The following is a 26,009-nucleotide window of genomic DNA, read 5'->3' as shown; positions in this document are numbered from 1 at the left end:
AGGTTCCTACTGAAGTTATCGATCCTCAGACTATCGAAATCGAAGCCGACCTAACCTATACAGAACATCCAATCAGAGTGCTAGATACCAAAGAAAGGAGCACTAGAAGGGAAACCATTAGGATGTACAAGATTCAGTGGAACAATCACACAGAAGAAGAAGCAACATGGGAAACTGAGTCTTATCTTCAGCATAATTTCCCGGACTTCTTCCAAGCCAATCTCCGACATTGATCATTCTATTTCTACTGATCCGGAATCTCGGGACGAGATTCTTTTTAGAGGGGAAGGCTGTGATACTCAGGTAAATAGTACGGTCACACTCTAGATCCTTAGTGTGTTGTTATGTACAAAATGTAGCAAAAGTGTCTTTAAAAATGTTAATGATAAGCAAAAGTGATTGTTTGTATAATTGAATTTAAATCAGGGTCCTTTTGTGCTAAATGGGTGAGAATGGAGGGTAGATTTTGAAAGTATGAGGGTTGTTTTGTAAAATTTAAAAACTTATGTTTAAAACGCAAAAATAGGTGAAACTACCTTTTGGATATAAATGTGGTGTAATTTTTAAATTAGGATTTATGCAAAGTTTAGAGATCTTGTTAAACTTCAATTTGATTGCAGAACCTTAGCTCTTCAGTGGATGAACCTTAAAGCAAAGTTGTGCATTTTGAAAAAGTACACACTTTTGCTTGTGGGTCCATCTCCATTTGAGCTTTGGTGTGAAAGTTGTCCATGCTTTACAGTAAGGCCCCTGAGTTTTCTGCTTTTTACAACTGGGTCCTCTGTCTTCCTCCTCGAGTTCCCGAGCTCCCCTGTTCCTCTGCCGTGCGCGCGTGTCTTCTGTCGCCGGCCGCCCCCGAGCACCTGCAGCTCTGCTCCCCTCGCCCACGCGTCGTCTTATCGCTCCTTCCACCGCCCGTGTCATCTCCGCTCGGCCCGTGACCACTCTCTCCTCCTCTCCCTCTCCCTTCCATCAGCGAAGTCATGCTTGCCCTATAAGACCAAGCTGAGCTCCTTCTCTCTGTTGTTTCTTCCCCTTTCTCCTTCCCTCCGACCGCTAGCACCGAACCGCCGCCACACCATTCCCGCCGGAATTCTCCTCAACCGCACCACCCCGCCCAAATTCCACTAGCCCAGTGCTTCCTCACCTCCTCCCCTTGTTCCCAGCTTGATCTAGTCCAGCCCCGGTCACCCCCTCGCCGGAATCGCACCCACCCCGAGCCGCCTCTCGCCGGAGCCACCCGAGCTCGATCTCACCGTCGGTAGCTCCCTCCACTTGATCTCCGGCTCATCCAGGTACTCAGCACGCCTCCCCACCTCCCACTAGTGCTCATGCGTGTGTTAGACCTCCATGTTCGTCGGCCCTTCACCGGGAACGGCGATGCGCCGCCACGGCCGCCGCACCTCTCCGTCGCCGGCCATGTTCTACTGTTGCTCGTCGAGCATCATCCCTCCCAAACTATCCCTCGGGTTCCGTAGATCATGCTAGGCCAGCCCTTCCCCACCGGCGACCTCGCTGCCGGTGAGAACGCGTCGGGGCCTGGCAGGGGCTTTTGTGCTAATCAAAATCTTATTCCAGGGGCCCCAGCGCAAAAATACCGAGACCCCCCCTTTATGTGTTGTTATTTTATGTGATTGATGTTGCTGTCTTGTAAAATTCATAGGGAACTATAGAAAAATCCAAAAATTGCAAAATTAGTTTTGTTGGGAACTAGATTTCAAACCCTTCAACTTTTGTTTATGAAATTTGATATGAAACTAAATACTTTTGCATCTATTTTAAATCTAAGGTTAAAAGGTGTTTGGTACATAACTTCTACATTTTAACTTTGCTTCTCATGAATTTTAGCATGTAATTTATATAAGCTATATGTAACCTTGTGTTAAAATTTCAAACCTAACACTGTGTTGTAACTTAACTTCTTTTGAATTTAGGTAATTCAAATTTGAAATGTTAGCTAAGCATGTTCTTTAAACCTAATTAGTTAAGATCTTTGTATCATCCTCTAATGTGTTAATGATTAGTGTATAATTAAATTTCCAAAACTTTATGATCCTTTTTACTTAAAGTTTGAATTTAAATTTGGAATTCAAATTCAAATTCAAATGTTCTAGTTCCTGTTTGCAATAAATTCAGTGATATCCTCATAACTCCATTATAAATGGTAATTCAAACCTAAACTCCACTATAACGATGATGGACAGGGTCGTGTGTTATATCATGACCTGAAGGTTTACCCTGTCTGTTTTGTTAAAAGTGATTAAGGTCGCAGCATGTGGTAGTGGTGGCTAAGCGTTTGAAAGTACTAACCACATACCGTGAAATATGGTAAGCGGTAAGCCTAGTAACCAATCGGCCCGGCAAGTGGGCATACCTCCCACCACTCGATTAATTTGGTTTTTCTCACGCACCGACCTGTGGGAGTACGTTCTGCATGGCAGACAGGAATACGGGTTTTTGTAGTCGTGCTACAAACGTATGTCCTGCACAATTGGTGTGCGTACAGTCCTGCAAGTCGCTTGTGGTGGCCTGCCCACGATCCGGTATGAAAGGCAAACGGTTGCTTCGGAACAACCTGTGGATGTTCCAAGCGTGTGTGTTAGGTTTACCTTGCAAGGTTAAATTCGATTCAGAATCGTCCGCTTCTCACGAAGATTGAGACTGCTTATCCCTTTTACCACATTGAGTAAAAAGTGTAATTATTGATGGAATAATCATGATGGATGATAAGCTCTATCTTGCTTGTTTAGTATAGGTGCTTACCTAGAATGGTAAATCAAGCTAGAATCTGAAAGCTAAAACTTGAAAGTAGGTTATAGTCTTAGTTGCTTTTCAGCTGAAAATAAACCCAGAACCTTTGTAATGCCTTCATGAGTCTAGTTACGGGCTAAAGTATACCCACACTCGGGTAAGACTTGCTGAGTACTAGAATGCTCAGCCTTGCTAGTGTCTATTTCAGGTATAACTTTCGAGAATTCCATGGACAACCCTGCATGGCCAACTTCTGTACCTTTTGGCTGGTCCATGTAATGGGACCCGTCCCCGGTTGGCAGTGACCCTCCTGAGTGACCCCAGGCCTTGGGCTGAGCTTGGTGTCCATCTTCGCGACGTGTGTAGTCGCGTAATCTTTTCTTTCCGCTGTGAGTTTGGACAAGCTGTTCTGCTTGTCAGTTTAAACATAGTTTGTATAAGTTTATTTGAGTTTGAACCTGGTTTGTAATAATGTTTGGATATCTATAAATTAAAAGTTGATGAGCTATTCTACGATTGTAAACTCGCCTTCGTGCGAGGTAAGCCTGCTTCGATCCTGTTGAACCGTGGTTGTATCGGGCGGAGATCCGATAGACCAATGGGTTGTTCCATTTGAAATGCGTTGAGATAATAACAGCTGCATAGTGATCATTAGCGCACTTGAGCCGGAATAATTCAAGCGGTTCTGCCACAGCTGGTACCAGAGCTGTAGGTTTAATTTTACATCTGGAGAATCTCTTAAAAAGTGTTTTCAGGATAAAATTGATCAACAAATGAGTTTACAAAGTACGTTGGATCCGTTAAGGTTAATGCCTAGCACGTAAAGCCCTAGGGACTTATATGGGAAATATCAGGTGGCTAGTAGTATCTATATATGGATAATTCTGACTTGCAGCACTACTTTCTGTCAAAATTTAAATTCATGTACAATTCAACTTTACATTTTGTTACGACATCTACAATCGTGAGGTAAGAAGGTAAGGATCCTCAGCTAACTGGGGAGTTAGCCTTCCCGTCGGTGATGCGAACCGAACGCTGTTTCTCAAGCAGTGGCTTACTTGAGATGCTGCCAATATATCAACTTAGGTTGATCATATTGGGAGTATATGGTTCGGCGTAGGGTATGGCGATCGCTGTTCATACCCCCGCATTTTGCGGTACCCCCATGAATACGTTGTTTCGATAACGTATGCTAACGTTGTCTGTACGGCGGTAATTGTACAGATGCTGTTTCTATACTGGATAGTACTGTTTGGGGACGCTTTCATGTTGTGCTGCCATGAAAGGTTCATGATATACATATATATGTGTTCTTCTGCAGGTATACTAACCACGATTAAGAGGTTAGAACGAATAGGATTTATCGATTAGTTATATAGTGAGAGACGTATGGGTACGCCACCGGAGTTAACCATGTAAGTCCGAACATATTCGGCAATTGTTTTGGTTGTGAGGACGAATAGTACGTGCATTCATAATTTGTTAAGTAACCAAAAGAATGTAATGTAAGTTTAATACTGCTAAGGATGAATGGTATGTGTTTGTCTTTGGGAATGGGCTGATAGAGTTCTAATGGTAGTTTTAAGTTGGGTATCTTAAAGTATCTTAGGCTTCCATCTGATTTTCAGTCCCTGCTATTATCAGAATTGATTATCCCATTCTATTTATCTTGTACTTTCTCAGCAAGGTAAAAAGTCTCACCATTTGCATTTCTATTGCAGATGGCAGCCCCTCCTAACATCTTTTGGGATCCGGCAGGGCATTGGGAGGGTTTTCCTCGTTTGCTTTGGGAATCCCTAAGGTCGTTTGGCTATACCGACCCTCCACAGTATGATGCAATGGAATATCAGGAAGAGGGTGTTTATCGAGCCCGAGTTAGAATGACTATTCCTCAACACCCTCATCGTTCTCAATGGCAACCCATTGAAATTGAAGTGATGGGTTATTGGATTGTGGATACCATTGAAGGGGAAGCACTAGAAGCTATTTATGCCTTCTGTAATCAACATCCTGGGGAAGTCGCAGGCCAACCCATTGGTTTATTTGCTACAACAGATCCTAATGAGTCAGAGTGGAATCTCAAGGTAATTCCTGAGAGTCACAGATTGGAAGGTTCACCGGAAGAAGCACTTCGAGGGACGATGCGCTTTATGAATGTGCAGTATCATTACCAATCGTTATTGCGTCGTGAGATGGGCCAATTGGTTAATGCTGCGCGAAGTCTCTATAGGGAAGCTAATAGACATATCACCCAAGTAGATCAACTTCGAGCTTTGGTGATTGAGAAAGATGGAATCATAGCTACCCAAAATGAGACTATTCATCACAGGGAAGATCAAATCAATGAAAGTGATGCGACGATCACTCAACGCAACAAAATCATTGAATTTCTTCAAGAGCAGATTCATGATCTCATCCTTGAAGTTGATGATGCTAATGCACACATAAATGAGCTTCAACAGCAGCCTGTACCTCCTGCAGTACCGGCACCTGAAGCAGAAGAAGAAGACCCTGAGGAAATTGAGGGAGTCTCCGAGATTGATTCTGAGCACGGAGATCCTATCATCAGTCCCCATCATTCTTCCTCGGGTAGTCAGTCATCAGTAGGCAACTTTGATGACTTTTATTTGTGGTTGAGTGAGTGATAGTTTAGTTGTAACTAGTGTAAAAAGATGTGACATAGGCAGTGTGTAGTCTATCTAGATGTAGAGCCACTTGTTGTATATGTGGCATGTGCTTTTAGGCAAAGGTTGGTAGTGGTTTGAGTGTGTTGATGTAAGATGTAAGGATCACTAGTGTTTATATAGCAATCTAAATCTTGTGTTTTGTTATCCTGCTCAATGTCCTTGCATCTGTTCTGAGTGGAAGGAATGGCATATATGAATTACATTTCCATTAGTAATTGCATATTATCTGAAATTGGAGTAAGAATATGGTTGGTAATGGATGTCTCCTTTATTTCAGATGGTTGGAGCTACTCGCGGAACAAGGAAGGATTCCGGGCAGATCGGCCCAGTGGTTCCCAGCAACCGCCACCGCCACCTCCAAATCTGGCTGAGGTTATGGCCCAGCAAACAGAGCTTCTTAATCAACTGGTACAAGCTCAGATGGTTCACTTTCATCAGCAACACTGAGGCCGAGACGAACCTCCATCAGCCAGTTATCAAGATTTCCTTAGTACTCAGCCTCCACTGTTCCATAAGGCAGATGAACCTCTCGACGCAGACGCCTGGCTTCACACCATCGAGTCCAAGTTCGCCTTATTATCAGCTCCATGTTTAGATGAGAATAAGGTGCTCTTTGCAGCCCAGCAACTCCGAGGCACTGCCCGTTTATGGTGGGATCAGTTTCATGCTATGCAACCTGCCGATCATGTCGTCACCTGGGACGAGTTTCGGACTGCGTTTCGAGCACATCACATACCGGAAGGACTCATTGAGCGAAAGCTCAATGAATTTTTGAATTTGACCCAAGGTACCCACACCGTTACGCAGTATGCACAAGTTTTCAATCACTTGTGCCAGTATGTGGGATCTCATGCGGACACTGATGCCCGCAAACGTGATCGCTTTCGCCGAGGCCTGAACACCAAACTTAAAGAATGGCTGAATTTGGCGAAGGCCGATAACTTCAATGAACTAGTCAACATGGCCATTACTCAGGAAGATTGTATCTCAGCCCACAGAGCAGAAAAGAAACGGAAGATACCCACAGGACCTGCAACTGCGCAACCGTCCAGGTATCGGTTGGTTTCGAGTAACGCCCCTCGAGCCCCGCCTCGAGGCAATTTGCCTAGAAGATGGGTAGCCCGACCTCCCCAACAGGCACAATTCAACCGACCACCGCCACCACAAATTCAACAGCAACCACGACAAGGTCCGCGGCCGAGCTTTCCGCCAGCCACTCTAGAAAACAGCAACTATCGTTGTTTCAATTGCGGAAGCCCATCCCACTTCATCAAGGACTGCCCTCAACCTAGGAAATCTTCCAAGGGCAGACATCTAATCCGATCAACAAGGGTAAGGGCAAGAGGCAAGTGGTGCAGGTCCGTCAAGGGAGGGTGAATCTCACCACACTCTCCGAACTTCCCGAGGGGACACCGATAATGATGGGTACATTTTCTATCAACTATCACCCCGTTATTGTTCTTTTTTATTCTGGTGCCACCCATAGTTTCATCAGTAAGGATTGTGGGACTAAAGTAGGCTTGGATATTTATTCTATAAATGAAGCTTATAGAATTATAACTCCTGGTGGTAAGATTTTATCCAATCAAATCTGTAGAATGGTACCCATTCAGCTGGGTAGTCACCTAATCAAAATAGATCTATTAGTGATGGACCTAAAGGGAGTGGATGTTCTCTTAGGTGTGAATTGGATGACCCAAAATCATATATCTTTAGATATTTCCTCCCGAACAGTGGAAATAAATTTTCCTGAACATGAACCTACTGTCCTGTATCTCCCACAACAGGAGCGCACCAATTCCTGTACCTATGCTGTCACCGGGATCAAACTAAAGGATATTCCAATCGTCTGTGAATATCCAGATGTCTTTCCAGAAGATTTACCTGGAATGCCCCCAGATAGAGATATCGAGTTCATCATAGAACTCCAACCTGGTACAGCCCCTATCTCTAAGAAATCCTATCGCATGCCTCCTAACGAGTTGGCTGAGTTGAAAATCCAACTCCAAGATCTCTTAGACAAAGGTTTCATCCGTCCAAGTGCATCACCATGGGGTTGTCTAGCACTGTTTGTGAAAAAGAAAGATAATAGCTTAAGGCTGTGTGTTGACTACCGTCCTCTCAATGCAGTAACTATCAAAAATAAGTACCCCTTACCCCGCATTGACATTCTTTTCGATCAGCTAGCCGGAGCTAAGATATTCTCTAAGATTGATCTTCGTTCCGGCTATCATCAAATAAAGATCCGACCCAGTGATATTCCAAAAACAGCTTTCTCCACTCGATATGGTCTATACGAATATCTAGTCATGTCGTTTGGTCTCACTAATGCTCCAGCCTATTTCATGTACCTCATGAATTCTGTCTTCATGCGAGAACTCGACAAATTTGTTGTAGTCTTCATTGATGACATCTTGATCTACTCCAAGAACCCGACAGATCATGCCCAACATCTTCATGTCATCCTCCAGCGATTAAGAGACCACCATCTGTACGCCAAATTCTCTAAATGCGAGTTTTGGTTGGATACAGTAAAATTTCTGGGTCATACCATTTCTGGCAATGGTATATCCGTTGACCCCAGCAAGGTACAAGAAGTGATGGATTGGAAACCTCCAACCTCAGTCCATCAGATCCGTAGTTTTCTTGGTCTAGCAGGCTATTATCGTCGGTTCATCCCGGATTTCTCCAGAATAGCCAAACCTATGACCGAACTACTGAAGAAAGGTGTTAAATTCTCTTGGGATCCAAAATGCGATGATGCGTTCCACGTTCTCAGAGATCATCTTACTACTGCTCCAGTCTTGGCTCAACCAGATATATCAAAACCCTTCGACATCTATTGTGATGCATCAGGAACTGGGCTTGGTTGTGTACTTATGCAAGACCACCGAGTGATTGCATATGCATCACGGGCACTCAGAGTTCATGAACAAAACTATCCTACTCATGACCTTGAACTAGCAGCTGTCATCCATGCCTTAAAAATTTGGAGACATCATCTAATGGGTGCAAAGTGTCATATATATACCGACCACAAAAGCCTCAAATATATCTTTACACAAGCAGATTTAAATATGAGGCAAAGACGCTGGCTAGAACTGATCAAGGATTATGATCTAGAAGTACATTATCATCCAGGCAAGGCCAATGTCGTTGCAGATGTGCTTAGTCGCAAAGCACATTGTTCTTGCTTATCTGTTAAAGCTTTCAACGAGACTCTTTGTTGGGAAATGAGAAAGTTTAATCTAGAAATCGTTCCCCAAGGTGACCTAAACCATCTCTCGGTTGAAGCCATGCTTAGGGATGGCATTGTTCTAGCTCAGCAGCGCAGTAAGGGAGTTGGAATCATTAAGCAAAGGATAACACAAGGAGATAAAAAGTATAAATGTTTCCAAGTGGATCCCGAAGGAGTTTTGTGGTTCAACGAACGACTTGTTGTCCCCAAGGACCATAAACTCCGTAAATAGATAATGGACGAAGCCCACCTATCCAAATTTTCTATACACCCTAGCAGTACGAAGATGTACCAAGATCTGAAACAAAACTTTTGGTGGACTCGTATGAGGCGAGAAATTGCCAAGTATGTCTCAGAATGTGATATCTGCCAAAGAGTCAAAGCTAGTCATCTAAAGACTGCTAGTATCCTTCAACCTCTGACCATTCCCTCTTGGAAATGGGAGGATATCAGTTTGGATTTTATTGTTGGTCTACCTCATACTTATGTGAGACATGACTCTATTTGGGTAATCGTGGATCGATTAACCAAAACTGCACATTTCATTCCCTTGCATACTACGTATGTTGCTAAAAAGTATGCCGAGATCTATTTGGATCAAATTATTCATCTTCACGGAGTACCCAAAACAATCATTTCCGATCGTGGAGCACAATTCGTCTCTCGGTTGTGGGAGCAACTTCAAGATGCTCTTGGAACTAAGTTAATTCGAAGCTCGGTGTATCATCCTCAGACAGATGGACAGATTGAAAGAGTAAATCAGATCTTGGAAGATATGCTCAGAGCCTGTGTCCTCCAATACGACAAGAAGTGGGATAAATGCTTGTCGTTGGCAGAATTCTCGTACAACAATAGTTATCAGACCAGTCTCAAAATGGCACCATTCTTAGCGTTGTACGGTCTCGTTGTAGAACTCCTTTAAGTTGGTCACAAACCGGCGAGCGTAAGATTTTTGGACCAGACCTTGTCAATGAGGCAGAAGAGAAAGAAAGGATTATACAGGCGAATCTGAAGACAGCACAATCTCGACCGAAAAGCTACGCGGATATACGAAGAAGACCCTTGCAATTTTAAATCAGAGATTTTGTATATCTTCGAGTATCTCCTACCCGAGGCATTCAAAGGTTCGGCGTAAAAGGAAAACTTGCTCCTCGATACATCGGACCCTTTGAAATCCTTGAAATCTGTGGACCCGTAGCTTATCGTCTTCAACTTCCTTCTCAACTAGCGGCCATCCATAACATCTTTCATGTATCTCAACTTCGGAAATGTGCCAAGGTTCCTACTGAAGTTATCGATCCTCAGACTATCGAAATCGAAGCCGACCTAACCTATACAGAACATCCAATCAGAGTGCTAGATACCAAAGAAAGGAGCACTAGAAGGGAAACCATTAGGATGTACAAGATTCAGTGGAACCATCACACAGAAGAAGAAGCAACATGGGAAACTGAGTCTTATCTTCAGCATAATTTCCCGGACTTCTTCCAAGCCAATCTCCGACATTGATCATTCAATTTCTTCTGATCCGGAATCTCGGGACGAGATTCTTTTTAGGGGGCAAGGCTGTGATACTTAGGTAAATAGTATGGTCACACTCTAGATCCTTAGTGTGTTGTTATGTACAAAATGTAGCAAAAGTGTGTTTAAAAATGCTAATGCTAAGCAAAAGTGATTGTTTGTATAATTGAATTTAAATCAGGGTCCTTTTGTGCTAAATGGGTGAGCATGGAGGGTAGATTTTGAAAGTATGAGGGTTGTTTTGTAAAAGTTAAAAACTTATGTTTAAAACGCAAAAATAGGTGAAACTACCTTTTGGATATAAATGTGGTGTAATTTTTAAATTAGGATTTATGCAAAGTTTAGAGATCTTGTTAAACTTCAATTTGATTGCAAAACCTTAGCTCTTCAGTGGATGAACCTTAAAGCAAAGTTGTGCATTTTGAAAAACTACACACTTTTGCCTTTGGGTCCATCTCCATTTGAGCTTTGGTGTGAAAGTTGTCTATGCTTTACAGTAAGGCCCCTGAGTTTTCTGCTTTTTACAACTGGGTCCTCTGTCTTCCTCCTCGAGTCCCCGAGCTCCCTTGTTCCTCTGCCATGCGCGCGTGTCTTCTACCGCCGGCCGCCCCCGAGCACCTGCAGCTCTGCTCCCCTCACCTGCGCGTTGTCTTGTCGCTCTTTCCACCGCCCATGTCATCTCCGCTGTCCTCCCCTCGCCGTGCCACGTCGGGCTGCCGGAGCCGAGCGGCTGCCACGCACCGAGGCACGCCGACCCCGCCCGCCGTCGTGGGCTCAGCCCGTGACCACTCTCTCCTCCTCTCCCTCTCCCTTCCATCAGTGAAGTCGTGCTTGCCCTATAAGACCAAGCTGAGCTCCTTCTCTCTGTTGTTTCTTCCCCTTTCTCCTTCCCTGCGACCGCAAGCACCGAACCGCCGCCGCACCATTCCCGCCGGAATTCTCCTCAACAGCACCACCCCGCCCAAATTCCACTAGCCTAGTGCTTCCTCACCTCCTCCCCTTGTTCCCCAGCTTGATCTAGTCCAACCCCGGCCACCCCCTCGCCGGAATCGCGCCCACCCCGAGCCGCCTCTCGCCGGAGCCGCCCGAGCTCGATCTCACCGTCGGTAGCTCCCTCCACTTGATCTCCGGCTCATCCAGGTACTCAGCACGCCTCCCCACCTCCCACTAGTGCTCATGCGTGTGTTAGACCTCCATGTTCGTCGGCCCTTCACCGGGAACGGCGATGCGCCGCCACGGCCGCCGCACCTCTCCGTCGCCGGCCATGTTCTACTGTTGCTCGTCGAGCATCATCCCTCCCAAACTATCCCTCGGGTTCCGTAGATCATGCTAGGCCAGCCCTTCCCCACTGGCGACCTCGCTGCCGGTGAGAACACGTCGGGGCCTGGCAGGGGCTTTTGTGCTAATCGAAATCTTATTCCAGGGGCCCCAGCGCAAAAATACCGAGACCCCCCCTTTATGTGTTGTTATTTTATGTGATTGATGTTGCTGTCTTGTAAAATTCATAGGGAACTATAGAAAAATCCAAAAATTGCAAAATTAGTTTTGTTGGGAACTAGATTTCAAACCCTTCAACTTTTGTTTATGAAATTTGATATGAAACTAAATACTTTTGCATCTATTTTAAATCTAAGGTTAAAAGGTGTTTGGTACATAACTTCTACATTTTAACTTTGCTTCTCATGAATTTTAGCATGTAATTTCTATAAGCTATTTGTAACCTTGTGTTAAAATTTCAAACCTAACACTGTGTTGTAACTTAAATTCTTTTGAATTTAGGTAATTCAAATTTGAAATGTTAGCTAAGCATGTTCTTTAAACCTAATTAGTTAAGATCTTTGTATCATCCTCTAATGTGTTAACGATTAGTGTATAATTAAATTTCCAAAACTTTATGATCCTTTTTACTTAAAGTTTGAATTTAAATTTGGAATTCAAATTCAAATTCAAATGTTCTAGTTCCTGTTTGCAATAAATTCAGTGATATCCTCATAACTCCATTATAAATGGTAATTCAAACCTAAACCCTTTTTATTTCATGAACTCTTGTGTGTTGACTTGATTGGTTTGCAACTTTGTTGTAACATAAGATCTTAAATATAAATATCGTCTCATTTATATTGTTGCATGTCATATAGAATCAACAACGCTTGACGACGGAGATTACGAGTTGGTCTTAGGACAAGACCAAGGGTTTTCTGAAGACCCAACACAAGCCGTCGAGGAACTAACTGAAGCCCCGAACCAAAGTTCGGAAGCCTCTGACACTCCTGCCCCCAACCCCACTCAAGAAGGCAAGACCCGATACATACCCCAGTAATTCAATGTATTACAATTCCATTATTATATTATATATCTTGCATTACGTCTATGAGTTGAAATGAAACCCTAGTTGCATACGATCTTAGGAATCCAATGTATTGTACCCGAGTCCTTATCATTTAGATGCTCTGCTAAATAGGACCGGTAAAAGTCGAGTGATTTCCTGTCACTCGCACGATATAGGAGTTGCTTATTTACAATTCTGCAACCACTATAAGGATGATGGACAGGGTCGTGTGTTATATCATGACCTGAAGGTTTACCCTGTCTGTTTTGTTAAAAGTGATTAAGGTCGCAGCATGTGGTAATGGTGGCTAAGCGTTTGAAAGTACTAACCACATACCGCGAAATATGGTAAGCGGTAAGCCTAGTAACCAATCGGCCCGGCAAGTGGGCATACCTCCCACCACTCGATTAATTTGGTTTTTCTCACGCACCGACTCATGGGAGTACGTTCTGCGTGGCAGACAGGAATACGGGTTTTGTAGTCGTACTACAGATGTATGTCCTGCACAATTGGTGTGCGTACGGTCCTGCAAGTCGCTTGTTGTGGCCTGCCCACGATCCGGAATGAAAGGCAAACGGTTGCTTCGGAACAACATGTGGATGTTCCAAGCGTGTGTGTTTGGTTTACCTTGCAAGGTTAAATTCGATTCAGAATCGTCCGCTTCTCACGAAGATTGAGACTGCTTATCCCTTTTACCACATTGAGTAAAAAGTGTAATTGTTGATGGAATAATCATGATGGATGATAAGCTCTATCTTGCTTGTTTAGTATAGGTGCTTACCTAGAATGGTAAATCAAGCTAGAATCTGAAAGCTAAAACTTGAAAGTAGGTTATAGTCTTAGTTGCTTTTCAGCTGAAAATAAACCCAGAACCTTTGTAATGCCTTCATGAGTCTAGTTACGGGCTAAAGTATACCCACACTCGGGTAAGACTTGCTGAGTACTAGAATGCTCAGCCTTGCTAGTGTCTGTTTCAGGTATAACTTTCGAGAATTCCATGGACAACCCTGCATGGCCAACTTCTGTACCTTTTGGCTGGTCCATGTAATGGGACCCGTCCCCGGCTGGCAGTGACCCTCCTGAGTGACCCCAGGCCTTGGGCTGAGCTTGGTGTCCATCTTCGCGACGTGTGTAGTCGCTTAATCTTTTCTTTCCACTGTGAGTTTGGACAAGCTGTTCTGCTTGTCAGTTTAAACACAGTTTGTATAAGTTTATTTGAGTTTGAACCTGGTTTGTAATAATGTTTGGATATCTGTAAATTAAAAGTTGATGAGTTGTTCTACGATTGTAAACTCGCCTTCGTGCGAGGTAAGCCTGCTTCGATCCTGTTGAACCGTGGTTGTATCGGGCGGAGACCTGACAGACCAATGGGTTGTTCCGTTTGAAGTGCGTTGAGATAATAAGAGCTGCATAGTGATCATTAGCGCACTTGAGCCGGAATAATTCAAGTGGTTCTGCCACACCGACGGTCCGCTGATTCCCCACCTTCAGCACCACATCAAGCCACGACCACACCTCATCGTCGGTCACCGCCGCCGTCGACACCCGGTAGAGATCCGTGATGCCGGTATACTCCCACATCTTGGTCATCCTAACAGCCAACGGGATGACGTGGCAGTAGTGTATGGTGCCGAAAAGACGCACCCCGTCGAGGCCATCCTCCACGACACGCCCCCGCAGTGCCTTTTCAAGGACCCCCACGCGTGCCTTCCCAAAGTAAGGGGCCCTATGTCTAGCTCTCCTTCCTCATGGGGCGTGCCCCCGTGAACACCGGGAGGCACTGAAGCCCTCATCCGCCGGTTGCTTCTCCCCTCCCATCTCGCAAAAAGGGCAAGGAAAACAAGAGAAACTCTCCCTCTCTTCCGAATGGAAAAGCTAACTTTCATTGGTGAGAGCGTTTGGCTGGGATGGTGGAGCCTTATAATGAGTCCCTGGCGCCACGCAGTGCACGACCCCTCGACCTCCACCGGGAGAGGAAAAGGTACGAATTCTCCCCCCTCCAATTCAAATTAAATCAAAATAGGGAACGACGGTAGGCGCAGTTACTCCTGCCGATCTCAGAAATCGTGGCGGACGAAGTGTCCCATTGCTTGATGTGACGTGGCGGGATCACCTCCAGCGCGCATCCTGGAAAAACTGCACCGGTGCTCCAACTTTGCGGGTAAGCTTCAACAGGCCACGTCCTCATTCAATATTCGCATGTAATTGCTCAATTTTCAAATTACCCTAAAACCAAAAAGGCGCAGAAAGCACGCTGATGGGTCCCGACTCAGGAACCCGACCGACCGAGGTTCGAAGGCCAGTCTATGGAGGACTCGAGGCCGCATCAAGTCAAATAGAGCTAGGGGAGAAAATGCAGATGAGCCCCAGTGGCCCTCGCCCGACGTGCTCCAGCAGCGACTCGGGTCATCTCGACCTTCTCATCCGATCCGGACATCGAGCCATGCCCACAGAATCTCCATCGAGGAGAGGCAATCGGGCCACCTGAGTCAGTCGGATGACTCGGGCTTCTGCTAAGAGGCGGGTCACGGAATAGTGGAATGCCACCTACAAGCTATGTCGACCCCGTCATGAACGACGGACCCAGATTCCATTCGAATGCCCAAAATTTTGCCTCGGCACACCCGTTGGGAGCTCAACGAGCTCGTTACTAGAGCCATCGAGGCAAGTGACACCGGCTCAGCCCCTCCGACCGAAGAGACCACGGACGAGGTCACCTCTATGCGTGCATGCATAGGTGCCCCCCGACCCGACCGCTTTCCTTTATAGCAAAGGCCATGGCGAGTTGGAGTACCGTGTTCCTACTCAGATAGAACAACAAACTTCTAGCCCACGATCAGACTCATAGTCGGGCGCAACAGACACAAACTGCTCCAAAATAAACGCGCTTTATTCCTCGCAAGTAAGTGTTACAAAGTACAGTCAGCCCATGGCCACTACAAAGTACAAAAACTTGTTACCACCACAGGGGTGGTAACGTTGGAAGCCTTGAGGAGGGCTGCTACAAGTGCGGGAAGACTGGGAGGAGCATCTTCCTCGCAAGCCTTCCTCTTGCACCGCCTTCCTCAAGGGCACCTTGGCAGAGAACGCAGACGAGCAGTCCATTTGTTGCCACCGCCAACTGAACTCCCTCGCCATCTTAGGTGACAGCGAGGAGCTCTATCTCCCGGGCAGCTCCCACAGGCATGCCCCGCACCAGGAAGGGACGAGGAGTTCCTCTGCCGGGAGCTGGCGCCTCCCCCGTGGTCGCCCAAGGCGCATGGGGAAGCCACGCCAACTGCCCGACGGAGACAGTGCCCTGCCTGCGCACTCGCTCCCCTTGATTGTCCAAGCCAAGCGCTCGGAGGACCAAGCTTGGGAGAAGCCCGGGCGGACGGTGTCTCCCGCATGCTATCCTTTGACACTCGCTAGCGTTCTTCTAGCACCAGATGCTGGAGGAACCACCATCTCCATCAGGTGGATGCACATGAGCTGGAAGCAGCTCCATTATACAAAATCAGGCTCGCCCACAACTCAGGTTTTGGATGAGTTCAAAAACGGGGTCCCGGGGGCCTCCATTTATAGCCGTCCGGGCACCCCCCTGTCCCGTAAGCTAGCTTCCCCGCGTGGAGCGCGGCTCCGCCTCAAAAGAATGGAAAATCCTCACAGGGGAAACAAGGAGGAGCTCCTCTGTGCTAGGCCGACGCGACGGATCGGGTAGGCCTCAATGGTCTGCACCAAAAAGCAGGCGGCTGGTCCTACTACGGCACACTTATTGCACGGTCAGACTAAGGCAACCCCGATTGACTCGTGATCACAAGGGGGAGCCTCTCCTACGTGGTGTCTCTCTACGGCTGAGGCAGAGCGATGCAACCTCTCACTTTGAGCAAAAGCATGGCGCGGTGAGAATAGCGCCTTCACGATTAAACAAATCGCAAAGCCACTCAGGGGCCTCTGACGGGTCTGGGGACCCGGGATCCCCAGCGGGTCCACTTTCTGCTCGCACTAAGAATGGCCTAGGACCACGCGTGGATCAAATAGGCACCCTCCTAGGCCGTTACTTCTCCAGGCCGTCCAGGCCTACGGTCCCGACCCGCCGGCTGGTCGGCTGGAGCCTCGGCCAGGCGACGACCAAGGTCTAGATCCGTACTACGGTCCTAGCCTAATATACCGGTCGAACCCCGCCAAGCATGAGTCAGGCACGTTTCGCTTTCCCCGACTAATGAGGTCAGGGGCAGGCCGGACCTCGCACATTGACCGTCCCAGGGGCAGGTGCTGAGGATAAGGACGGACGCTCCAGAGTCAACTGTCGTACATGGCCAACTACACCCCCCACGGGGGTTACAGTCCCTCTTACCGCCACTGCAGGGGATACTATTTCACCTGCCCATCCTCACGAAGAGAAGGGACGCAACATCATCACGAAGTGGCGGGTATACCTCCATCACAATGGAGTGACGGGGCGTAGCGCCAGGGATGGAGTGTGACTACCGTACCATACTTATCATCGCACGACTTGCCCCCCCGACCGACAGAGCATGATGCATAGGGACAAGATAAGACGGCCACCCTATGACTCAGAACTTGGACGGTGGTCATCTGAATGTCCCGACTGATAGGGCTGGGGACCCCGACCGGCGAAGCAAGGAGCACTCTCTCTTTCTACCTCACTCTTTCTACCTTTGGTTCCCCTGTAATGGAGACCCCTTTGGACTATAAAAGGGAGGGTCATCCGCCTAGGAAAAACAATCTTGATAGATATCGATCATACCACATCATCCACTCACAAGCTTGTAACTTTCCAAACTCTCATGAGCACCTGAGCTCAAGCAATACAACCGACTGATCCCGACTAGACTAGGGCACGATTGGCTGAACCAGTATAAATCTTGAGTCATTGTGTGCTAGGCCACATCTGATCACGATGCGCGATATACACTTCGAGTAGGTTTAGTTGTCGGCCATTTCCGGAACCGACAAGCCAAATGTGCTCTAAAATGATCTTTAAATCACGAAAATATGTAGGCAAGTACATGTTTACTTTTCAGTACCACATGACAATGTGCATGGAGAAATTCAAATGTTTGTACACTTTACACTCTAGGTTTCTTAGCCACTTTATAGTTTCAAAAATTTAATAATACCATAATTTTCTTGGAAAATTTGAAATTTGTTAGGGGATCAAAATGCATCACTATAGGATTTCCCTGGTTATGGTAACACTACTGCATGGCGCACTCAATGTTCCTTTGCGTGCCCACAATGCTTGCCACAAGTTATGGTCAAAATCTTTCCCACGATCCGTTCTTTATGTATCGGTATCTTTGATTTTATCTCTTCTGCACGTATCGATGGTCTGGGACAATTGGTTGCTAACTTTTTATCTTGTACATGGACATTGTAGGGCACTGGTCATCGGTGTGCTAACTCACAAGTTGAAGGTGGAGGGTGGCACTTCTGAGGCTATTGGTACACGTCGACTTGAATATATCCCTACCAGTTTGGAACTCTTAGTGACTTGTGCTTGTGCTTTATTGTATGGACTTCATGTAAGCATAGATAGATGATATGTTGATATGTTAAGTCAATATCATGGTTGGAATCCATCACTGGCTTATGGAAATGATATTTATGTCAATATATTCTCCATACTAAAATGTATATATAATTTTTTGTGTGTCAGTTGAGTTTATTGATTCTATTAGTGGATATAATCCTGGATTTTGTTTATTGTCACAAGCATTCCTTTTTTTTCTTGTCAGTAATATTCATTTCCTTGGTGGTGAGCAGCTACGGAAAGGTGGTCCAGCCTGCCAAGGAAACATATTATCTTGGTAGTTGACACAATTTATATATTACTTGGGGCAGCCAAGAGAACATATTACCTTGGCCGTTGAGGACAAGAAATGTTAAATACTGGGTGGTTAGACCATTTTCTTGGCGCTTCCTACTCCCTCTGTTCCAATTTATAGGTTATTTTGACTCTTCTAAATATATAGATTTTACTAGGTTGATTCGGACTTGATTTGGTTTTATTGCTGTTATTTCACGAAAGTGACATATGTAGGCTATAATAATTGTTCAGGCCTATGCCACATGTAGGCTCTTCGAGTTGTTAAGGCTTATGCCAAATGCCACAGTACAAACCATGTAAATGGTGAACATGTTTATATGGGTCTCTGGAGTTGGACAGGCAGGGCCTATGCCACAGTTATTTGAAGCAATCGTTTCAGACAGATTCATCACCTCATGAAGTAATCCAGCTTAACCACCCTATCAAATAAAATAGTACAACAGGTACTTTCTTAACAGAAACATTAGATTACTACATTGAAGAAAATATAATACAAATTACAGAATGATGCACTGAGTGAACAAAAACGGAATTTCACCTTGTGGTAACCATATATACCAAGGAATGCTTTATAATTGACCTGGAATGTGGCATATGTTGCTAGTATTTTTCCATTTGAAAAATCTTGGCAGGGATAGCATCTGATGCATATGCATGTTGCATTCTCTGTCAGAACATGGAATTGATGACATCAACATAAACTAAATAGAAATAAAAATAGAATAAATATACCGATGACATAATCTGTGGTATGTTGTGTTGGAGAGCACCATGTCCTTTGCATGATGACTACACGAGTTCTTGTGTTCATGCTAGCCGGCTCAGATATAAAATTAACAGATGTCAGCCGTTTTCAGCCAGAAATCGGTCAATCTCTATTTCTCTTCCTAAGGAAACGATTTTCTTGTTGTTCATGATGCATTGTAAAAGAATCATCTCAAGCTAGTCTTCAGTGTTCCAATTTTCTTGAAAAGCCACGGAAAAAGTTGGCTGGGCAAGCATTTTATTAAGAAGAAGCAGAAATTTTACAGACACCCACTCGACACACCAGACTCAAAAAGGAAAATTACAGAATTGTGAAAAAGAAGAAAAATGAACTGCAACTAGACTCAATATAAAACTAGCCATTGGGGATGATGAAAAGGACATTGACTATCCCTGCCATGATCCAGCATCGTTCCTCCTCAATGACCTCCATGATGACACTTGCGGCCGCCGTTGCATTAGCCTTAAACACCCTCTCGTTCGGTTGCAGCCAAATCTTTCACACTATGAGCATGACAAAAGAATCAAAAGCCACAAACTTAAAAAAAGCTAAGGCAAGTTACTTAGCAGAAAGTTTAGACAGTTAATATATCTGTTGAGAGTTGCTAAACATCAAGGGCTTATAGTGGCCCAAACTAGAATAAGTTTGTTCTTACGGTGATCAATGATAATAAGTAGTACTACTTACGAAAAAGAACAGTACTAGTACATAACACAAGGAAAAGCTCGTCAAGCTGCGCCTACTTCCACCTGGGAATCAATAGTTTGACACATATATTATGTACGTCTGGCCTAGTCAAACTGATGGCTTAATCCACCCAACACAGAGACAGCCCTTTTTCTGTAGTATATCTGCAGGCGGCTAATGCACCTGCCGAGAAGAAACACGGCATGGCACATACCCGGAAGACTTTTTCCTGCTGAACCGCACGTCATCAACTTGCCTGCAGGCATCAGACGTAAGCAGGCCAACCTTGGATATCTCCCTATAAATACCAATCTCCTCTCCTACGCTTGGTATCACAAGCACCAAAGCAATCAGCCATATAAGCGATACTTTCTAGGTTACCAAAGCACCCCAGCAGCTTCATTTCCTTTAGTTTGAATTGAGTAAAGTGGAACACCCACCTAAATGGCCTTTCGCGCCTTCCTTCTTGTGGCAGCCCTCTTGTCTTTATTGACATGCTTTCATGCCACCGCCTCTGATCCAAGCCTTCTCCAGGACTTCTGCGTCGTCGATAAGATGTCTAAAGGTATGCCTTATTTATCACTTTAATTCTATATACATAGGTATCCTGTATACATCTTATGAGTTTTGTAGCTGCCAACCACCATACAACATGTGTCTAACTTATGATTTTGTTGATGCAGTGCGTGTCAATGGGCTCCCATGCAAGGATGCAAAGGATGTTGTGGCTGCAGATTTCTTCTTCTCAGGCCTTCACTTGGCTGGCAACACAACTAACAAGCAAGGCTCCGCTGTCACTCCGGTCAACGTTGCTCAGATTGCCGGGTTGAACACCATGGGCATCTCTCTTGCTCGCATCGACTACGCACCATATGGTCTGAATCCACCTCACACACATCCACGTGGAACTGAGATCCTAACCGTGCTCGAGGGCTCCCTCTACATAGGCTTTGTCACATCGAACCCGGGCAACAAACTGTTCACAAAGGTTCTTAACAAAGGAGATGTATTTGTGTTCCCTCAAGGGTTGATCCATTTCCAATTCAACTATGGAACCAAAAATGCAGTGGCACTTGCAGCATTGAGCAGCCAAAACCCAGGGGTGATAACCGTGGCAAATGCTGTATTCGGGTCAAAGCCATCCATCACAGATGATATCCTTGCCAAGGCATTCCAAGTCAACAAGATGATTGTGGACCGCATCCAAGCTCAGTTCTAGGGAACATGCAATCATATTTGTTAATTAACTAAGAGTTATGATTCTTTTATTCTTCTTTTATGTTATGATCATTATTTGAATTAATGCGTGTTGCGTATTATTGTCAATTCTGTATTTTTGGAAGAAATTAAATATCTTGATTCACAGAAATTCCAGGAATCTTCTCTCTTGTTTCGACATGATCATTATCAGTCATACATTCTGCTACCTTGTTACTTCTTCCACCAAAGTTTACCTTCTTTACTTTTTGTATCACAAACCAGATTGAATATTATCATACATATAGTATAAAACATCACAAATATATTCTAGCTTTCTGGACACAATTATTTAGAAAATAGAAACGTGTTCCAGCCTCTGAAGTTTGCACACAACGCCTAGTTCATTATTACGTCAGCTCACACATGAAATATATATAAGGTTAAGTAAAATAGAATATATTGAGATACCAACAATCAATAGTTCTACTCTTACATCACCAAACATTGTTATTGAAGAATTCCATTGTGAGCACCTTCATTCAAAGCTTCATATTCTTTTGTTAATCACATCCTCCCATTTTCCCTCCTTTTACAGTAATCTCTAGTAACTCAGCCAGTTGGCATCATTGAAAAGCACAATCATTTATAGTCTTCTTATCAAAAACACAATTATTTAGAAATCACTACTACAGATATGGTCACCCAATACATCATCACCGGCGGTTGAATTCAAACCGGCGGTGATAGACTTTCACCTCCAGTTCGTGTGTAGTGGCCAAACTAACCATTGGAACCGGCGGTGAAAGTCTATATAACCGCAGTTTGAGATACGAACCGGCGGTGAAAGTCTATATAACCGCAGTTTGAGATACGAACCGGCGATGAAAGTTCAAATGACCATCACTACCAGTTCATAATACAAACTAGCAGTGATAACCGAATAGTAAAGCCCACCTCTTTTTAAATTGAAAATCTACCCATTCGCATGAAAAAAATTATAACTTTTTCATAAGAAATCGGATGAAGATAAACTTTATATCAAAATTATAAAAATCGACTAGGTCAAAGACTTTGTAGTTGACATTTTTTCATTTGAAATTATTTGTATAAGTAAATATCAAATATGAATTATTAGACCAATAAAATGACCTTAAATGGAAAAAAAATTAGCATAAAAGTTGTAAGACTCGACTTTGCAGTTGACAATATTATTATTTGAGAATATCTTTGCATCAATATATGATTTAGAAAAGTTAGTATAAATGAATAATATTCAATCACTAGGCACAAGTGACTGTGTAGCACAGTAGTGTGGAGAGGTCACACGATGCATGAAGTCGTGGGTTCGAATAACTGGTGATGCACATTTCACATATTATGGGTGAGTTTGGTAGCGCTCCTCCCGCTCCATGTAAGAAGCGCCGAAGTGCTAGCAACTTTGTCGCCCAATTCCCACCTGAATCTCCCAGGATCGATTCATCCGATTTCACATAAAATGAGGAGCGGAAAAAACCTGTTTCCCCGGATTCCCTCCCACATGCCTGCTGGCCGCGCTTGCCTGCTCGCCCGCCGGCCGGCCATGCGACCCCGCCGACCCCGCCGGAGCTCGGCCAGAGGTCCATTCGCGTCCATAGGAGCTCAATTTGCATCCACTGGATGTCGATTTGCTCTGTTGGAGGTCGATTCGTGACTACTTTGTCATTGCTTGGAGGTGGAGCCTCACTGGAGCGCCACCAAACAGGTTATTTTGGGGAGCAGGAGTGTTTGGAGCGGGAGTACTCGGGAGCGAGGAGCTGAGCGGAGTCTGTGGAGTCATTTTTTAGCGCTGCCAAACGCGCCCTCTGTGTAAAAATTATGGATGTTGGATGTTGAGATTGTTGATCATGCGCTGGTTGCTCGGGTATAATTTTTTTGCTATTGTTTTAAATTTTTTATAGAGTTCTTAAAAAGTATATCAATGTCGATTCTTTGCTCAAACCGGCGGTGAAACCTGGTGTTGGTGTTTCGATCACCGGCCAGTAAATTTAGCGCCGCGCTTCTCCGTGGCTCGATGGCTAATAAACAAAGGCAAGAATTTAGACTGGCTCGGGCAAAGGCTCTATGTCCAGTATGGGTGGTATTCTTCATGTTCCTCACGTTAGAATGCTGGGTGCTTACAACGGAAAACTTGCAAGCGGTGCGTGTGTGTGAAGAGTTGTCTTTTAGAGAGAAGGCCTAGCTCCGCCTTATATACGTGGTGGGCTGGGCTACATTGCGTAAGAGAGGGGGTGTCTTCCCTGGGGGTCGGCTACCCTACATATGTCCCGTTCGGCGCCCGTTGCTGATCGTGCCCCGCCGCTTCCCGAAGCCAAGTCTCGCCCGCCTGTTGGCGTTTTTTAGCATCATTAACAGGATTGTTATATCCTGGGCAACAACCTCAGAAATGTCTGTGGTATTTCTTACGTCATAGATAAATCCGCAAGCGCACGGAATACCGTTGTAGCATTTTACCAGTGAGTAGTCTCGGGTGTCGTATTTATATTTTCGCAGGGAAAGCGGTGGTATAAAGAGTTATTACGTTTAGGAGAATATCATGATTAAATATCCAAATTCTGAGCAGAGATAATTGATAATATAGTTGAGAGGTAGTGTGGCACAAGATATATCCACTTAAATATAAGGAACTAGGATTAGAGAGAGAAGAGAGCATTCAAGGGTATATGCACGTTATTCCTATCTAAGCAGCATAGCTCATACTTGTATACACATACACATACACATATTTAGGATCGGGCTCTTGGCTCCCAGGCACTACCGGGAGAACCGCACATGACTGGCAGAGGAGCCACCAGCCAACTCGGCTACTTTATGGACCTCCTATCGCCACTTTCCGAACGGGGAGGGTTACGCTGGACGGATAGGGCTGTCACCACCTGCCGCCTACCTCATCTAACCATGTGATAGGACCACAATCAAATGTAACCTTTAAACCAGACATCACATCTGCATTAATGAGTACCCCTATAGCCTCGTGCAAGGACATCCGTCTCTATCACGAGCCTTAGTTCTAGAGTGTCCAGTTAAGGGGAATGAAACCGTTGTCATGGCCTAAATGTCTTACCATGTCTAAGCATGCAAGGTACATGATTCAAGAATGAACTATAGAAGGATCACATACTAACCATAAGCATATGAACCAAAGACAAGCTAAGATAAGAAAATAAATTTTATCATTAAACTCAAGTCATTACATAAAAGAGAAGATACAAGACCATACATTGAGGATCACTTGGAACCGACATGTAGGAGTTATGTGAAGGTGCCACATGGACGAAATAAGACCGTGGTGCTCATCCTGGTTTGGCTGAACCATGAGTTTGGCCGACCTGGGACTGGCCCCAACCGGCCTCATCTTTGGTTGAGCCGCTGTCTGGTGGACCCTCACGCCTCTGGTTGATGATAGGGCTGAAGTTAAGTCGGTTTGCCTTGGTTATGGGCCCTCCAATCCATGTGATATCCGTTTGGCGACATGTGATTGGTTGAGGCTTTTCTCCTTGGATCAAAGGGTGTGCTTTCTCCTTTATTTTCAGCTAAATTCCTGCATAAATAAATTTGTCCAAGGACATGTGGAATGTAGGTGTTTTTATTAGTAGCATGAGTATAAGAAATGCAAATTCCTCCTTATTTTAGGTCAAGTTAACTCTTATTTTTGGTCCATAGCGAGCGTCAACACCGCTCGGTCCATGGTGCCACCTGACACGTCCTTGGTCCTGTTCACCATCCGTGTGATAGAGGATGGCGCCGTTGTCCTTGCGGCACACCCCTCGTGATGCGTTGGGGGTAGGCCTCTCGTCTGGTCAGCCGGTCCAACCTCCTAGGCACCTCTGTTACCGTCGCCATCAGGTACATGGCAGGGCCCACTAGCCCAGCACGCCTGCCTTCCCCTATGCCTAACGGCAGGGGTGGGGGGCGACCTGGTACGAACCATCACATCGTGCTAACAGAGAGGGGGCACGACCGGCGTACGTGCTGGTCGCGGCATCATGATGGCCCAGCTGACCGGGGGGTGCACCGCCGGTCCTCCGGTCCATAGGCGGCACCCCTACCCCAGCTGTCCGGGGAGGGGCACGCATGCACGTCCTATCGAATCCAGGGGAGTTAATGCTACCTCACGCCTTCCCTAGGAGATCTTGCTCCTAGGCTCCTTCCGGGGATCAGGTCGGCTCTCCTGACTCCCGTGGCAACATTGTGGGTTGGGGGGTAGGGGGCGCCACGTGCCCCGTGCCCTTCTACTACCGGGCCGTGGCATCTTCCTCTGCCGATGGGTTGACGCTAGTTGCGCGTTGTGCGCTGTTGGGCCGGGCTGCCTGATGGCAACCGGCTAATCCCCGCTTAGGCCCCTTATGGCCGTGCTTTGGTGTACCCGTGGTATTTAATCCCGTTACCTGGTCATTACCACCGGGTCGTGGCTCAAACCGATGGTGAAACCTAGGGCCTATTTGGCATGGCTCCAACTCCAAACTCCAGCCTAGGCTGAGTGGAGCCAGCCAAACACAGCAACTCCAAAAATTGGTGCAGCAGCCCAACTCCATGGAGCTAGTAGAGCTGTAGTTCATTTGTCTGGAGCACCTCTGCAACTCTAGAACCTTCAAATATGGATCTAGATATGGAGTTCTAGGTTAATTACCCACAAATGCCACCCATTACACAAAAAAATTCATTTCTTTCTTCTCCCAGCCTCCCTCCCATCCCGAGCCCCCTCTTACTACTGACGCCGCCTGCCACCCCCGCCGCCTGCTAGCACCGCCCACACCTCAATCACGTCCCGAGTCCCCTTCACTGCCTGCCAGTGCCGCCCTGTCTCCCTCCCGTCTCGACCCCTCTGCTGCCTGCCAGCCCCGCTCCCGCCTCCCTCCCGTCCCTTGCTGAGTCCCCTCCCACTCCTGCCTGTGTGATAGGGGTGGCAGCTGCCACTCCACCTAAAGCATGCTCCAGCTGAAGTTTTGGAGTGGAATAGA

The 26,009-nt window shown here is 45.7% G+C and overlaps 1 protein-coding gene across 1 annotated transcript; it reads left to right on the top strand.

The window, feature by feature from the left end:
- The first annotated feature begins 20,163 nt into the window (after positions 1-20,163).
- Positions 20,164-21,226, top strand: LOC112901179 (putative germin-like protein 2-2). Its single transcript, XM_025970036.1, has 2 exons — positions 20,164-20,377; positions 20,496-21,226. The coding sequence occupies exons 1-2, from the start codon at positions 20,257-20,259 to the stop codon at positions 21,029-21,031; spliced, it is 657 nt and encodes a 218-aa protein (XP_025825821.1). The 5' UTR covers positions 20,164-20,256; the 3' UTR covers positions 21,032-21,226.
- The last annotated feature ends 4,783 nt before the right edge of the window (positions 21,227-26,009 follow it).

Source organism: Panicum hallii, chromosome 1 (genome assembly GCF_002211085.1).
Source record: "Panicum hallii strain FIL2 chromosome 1, PHallii_v3.1, whole genome shotgun sequence".
NCBI lineage: Eukaryota > Viridiplantae > Streptophyta > Magnoliopsida > Poales > Poaceae > Panicum > Panicum hallii.
Note: the sequence above shows the minus strand (reverse complement) of the source record. Positions and strands in the feature narration are given on the sequence as shown.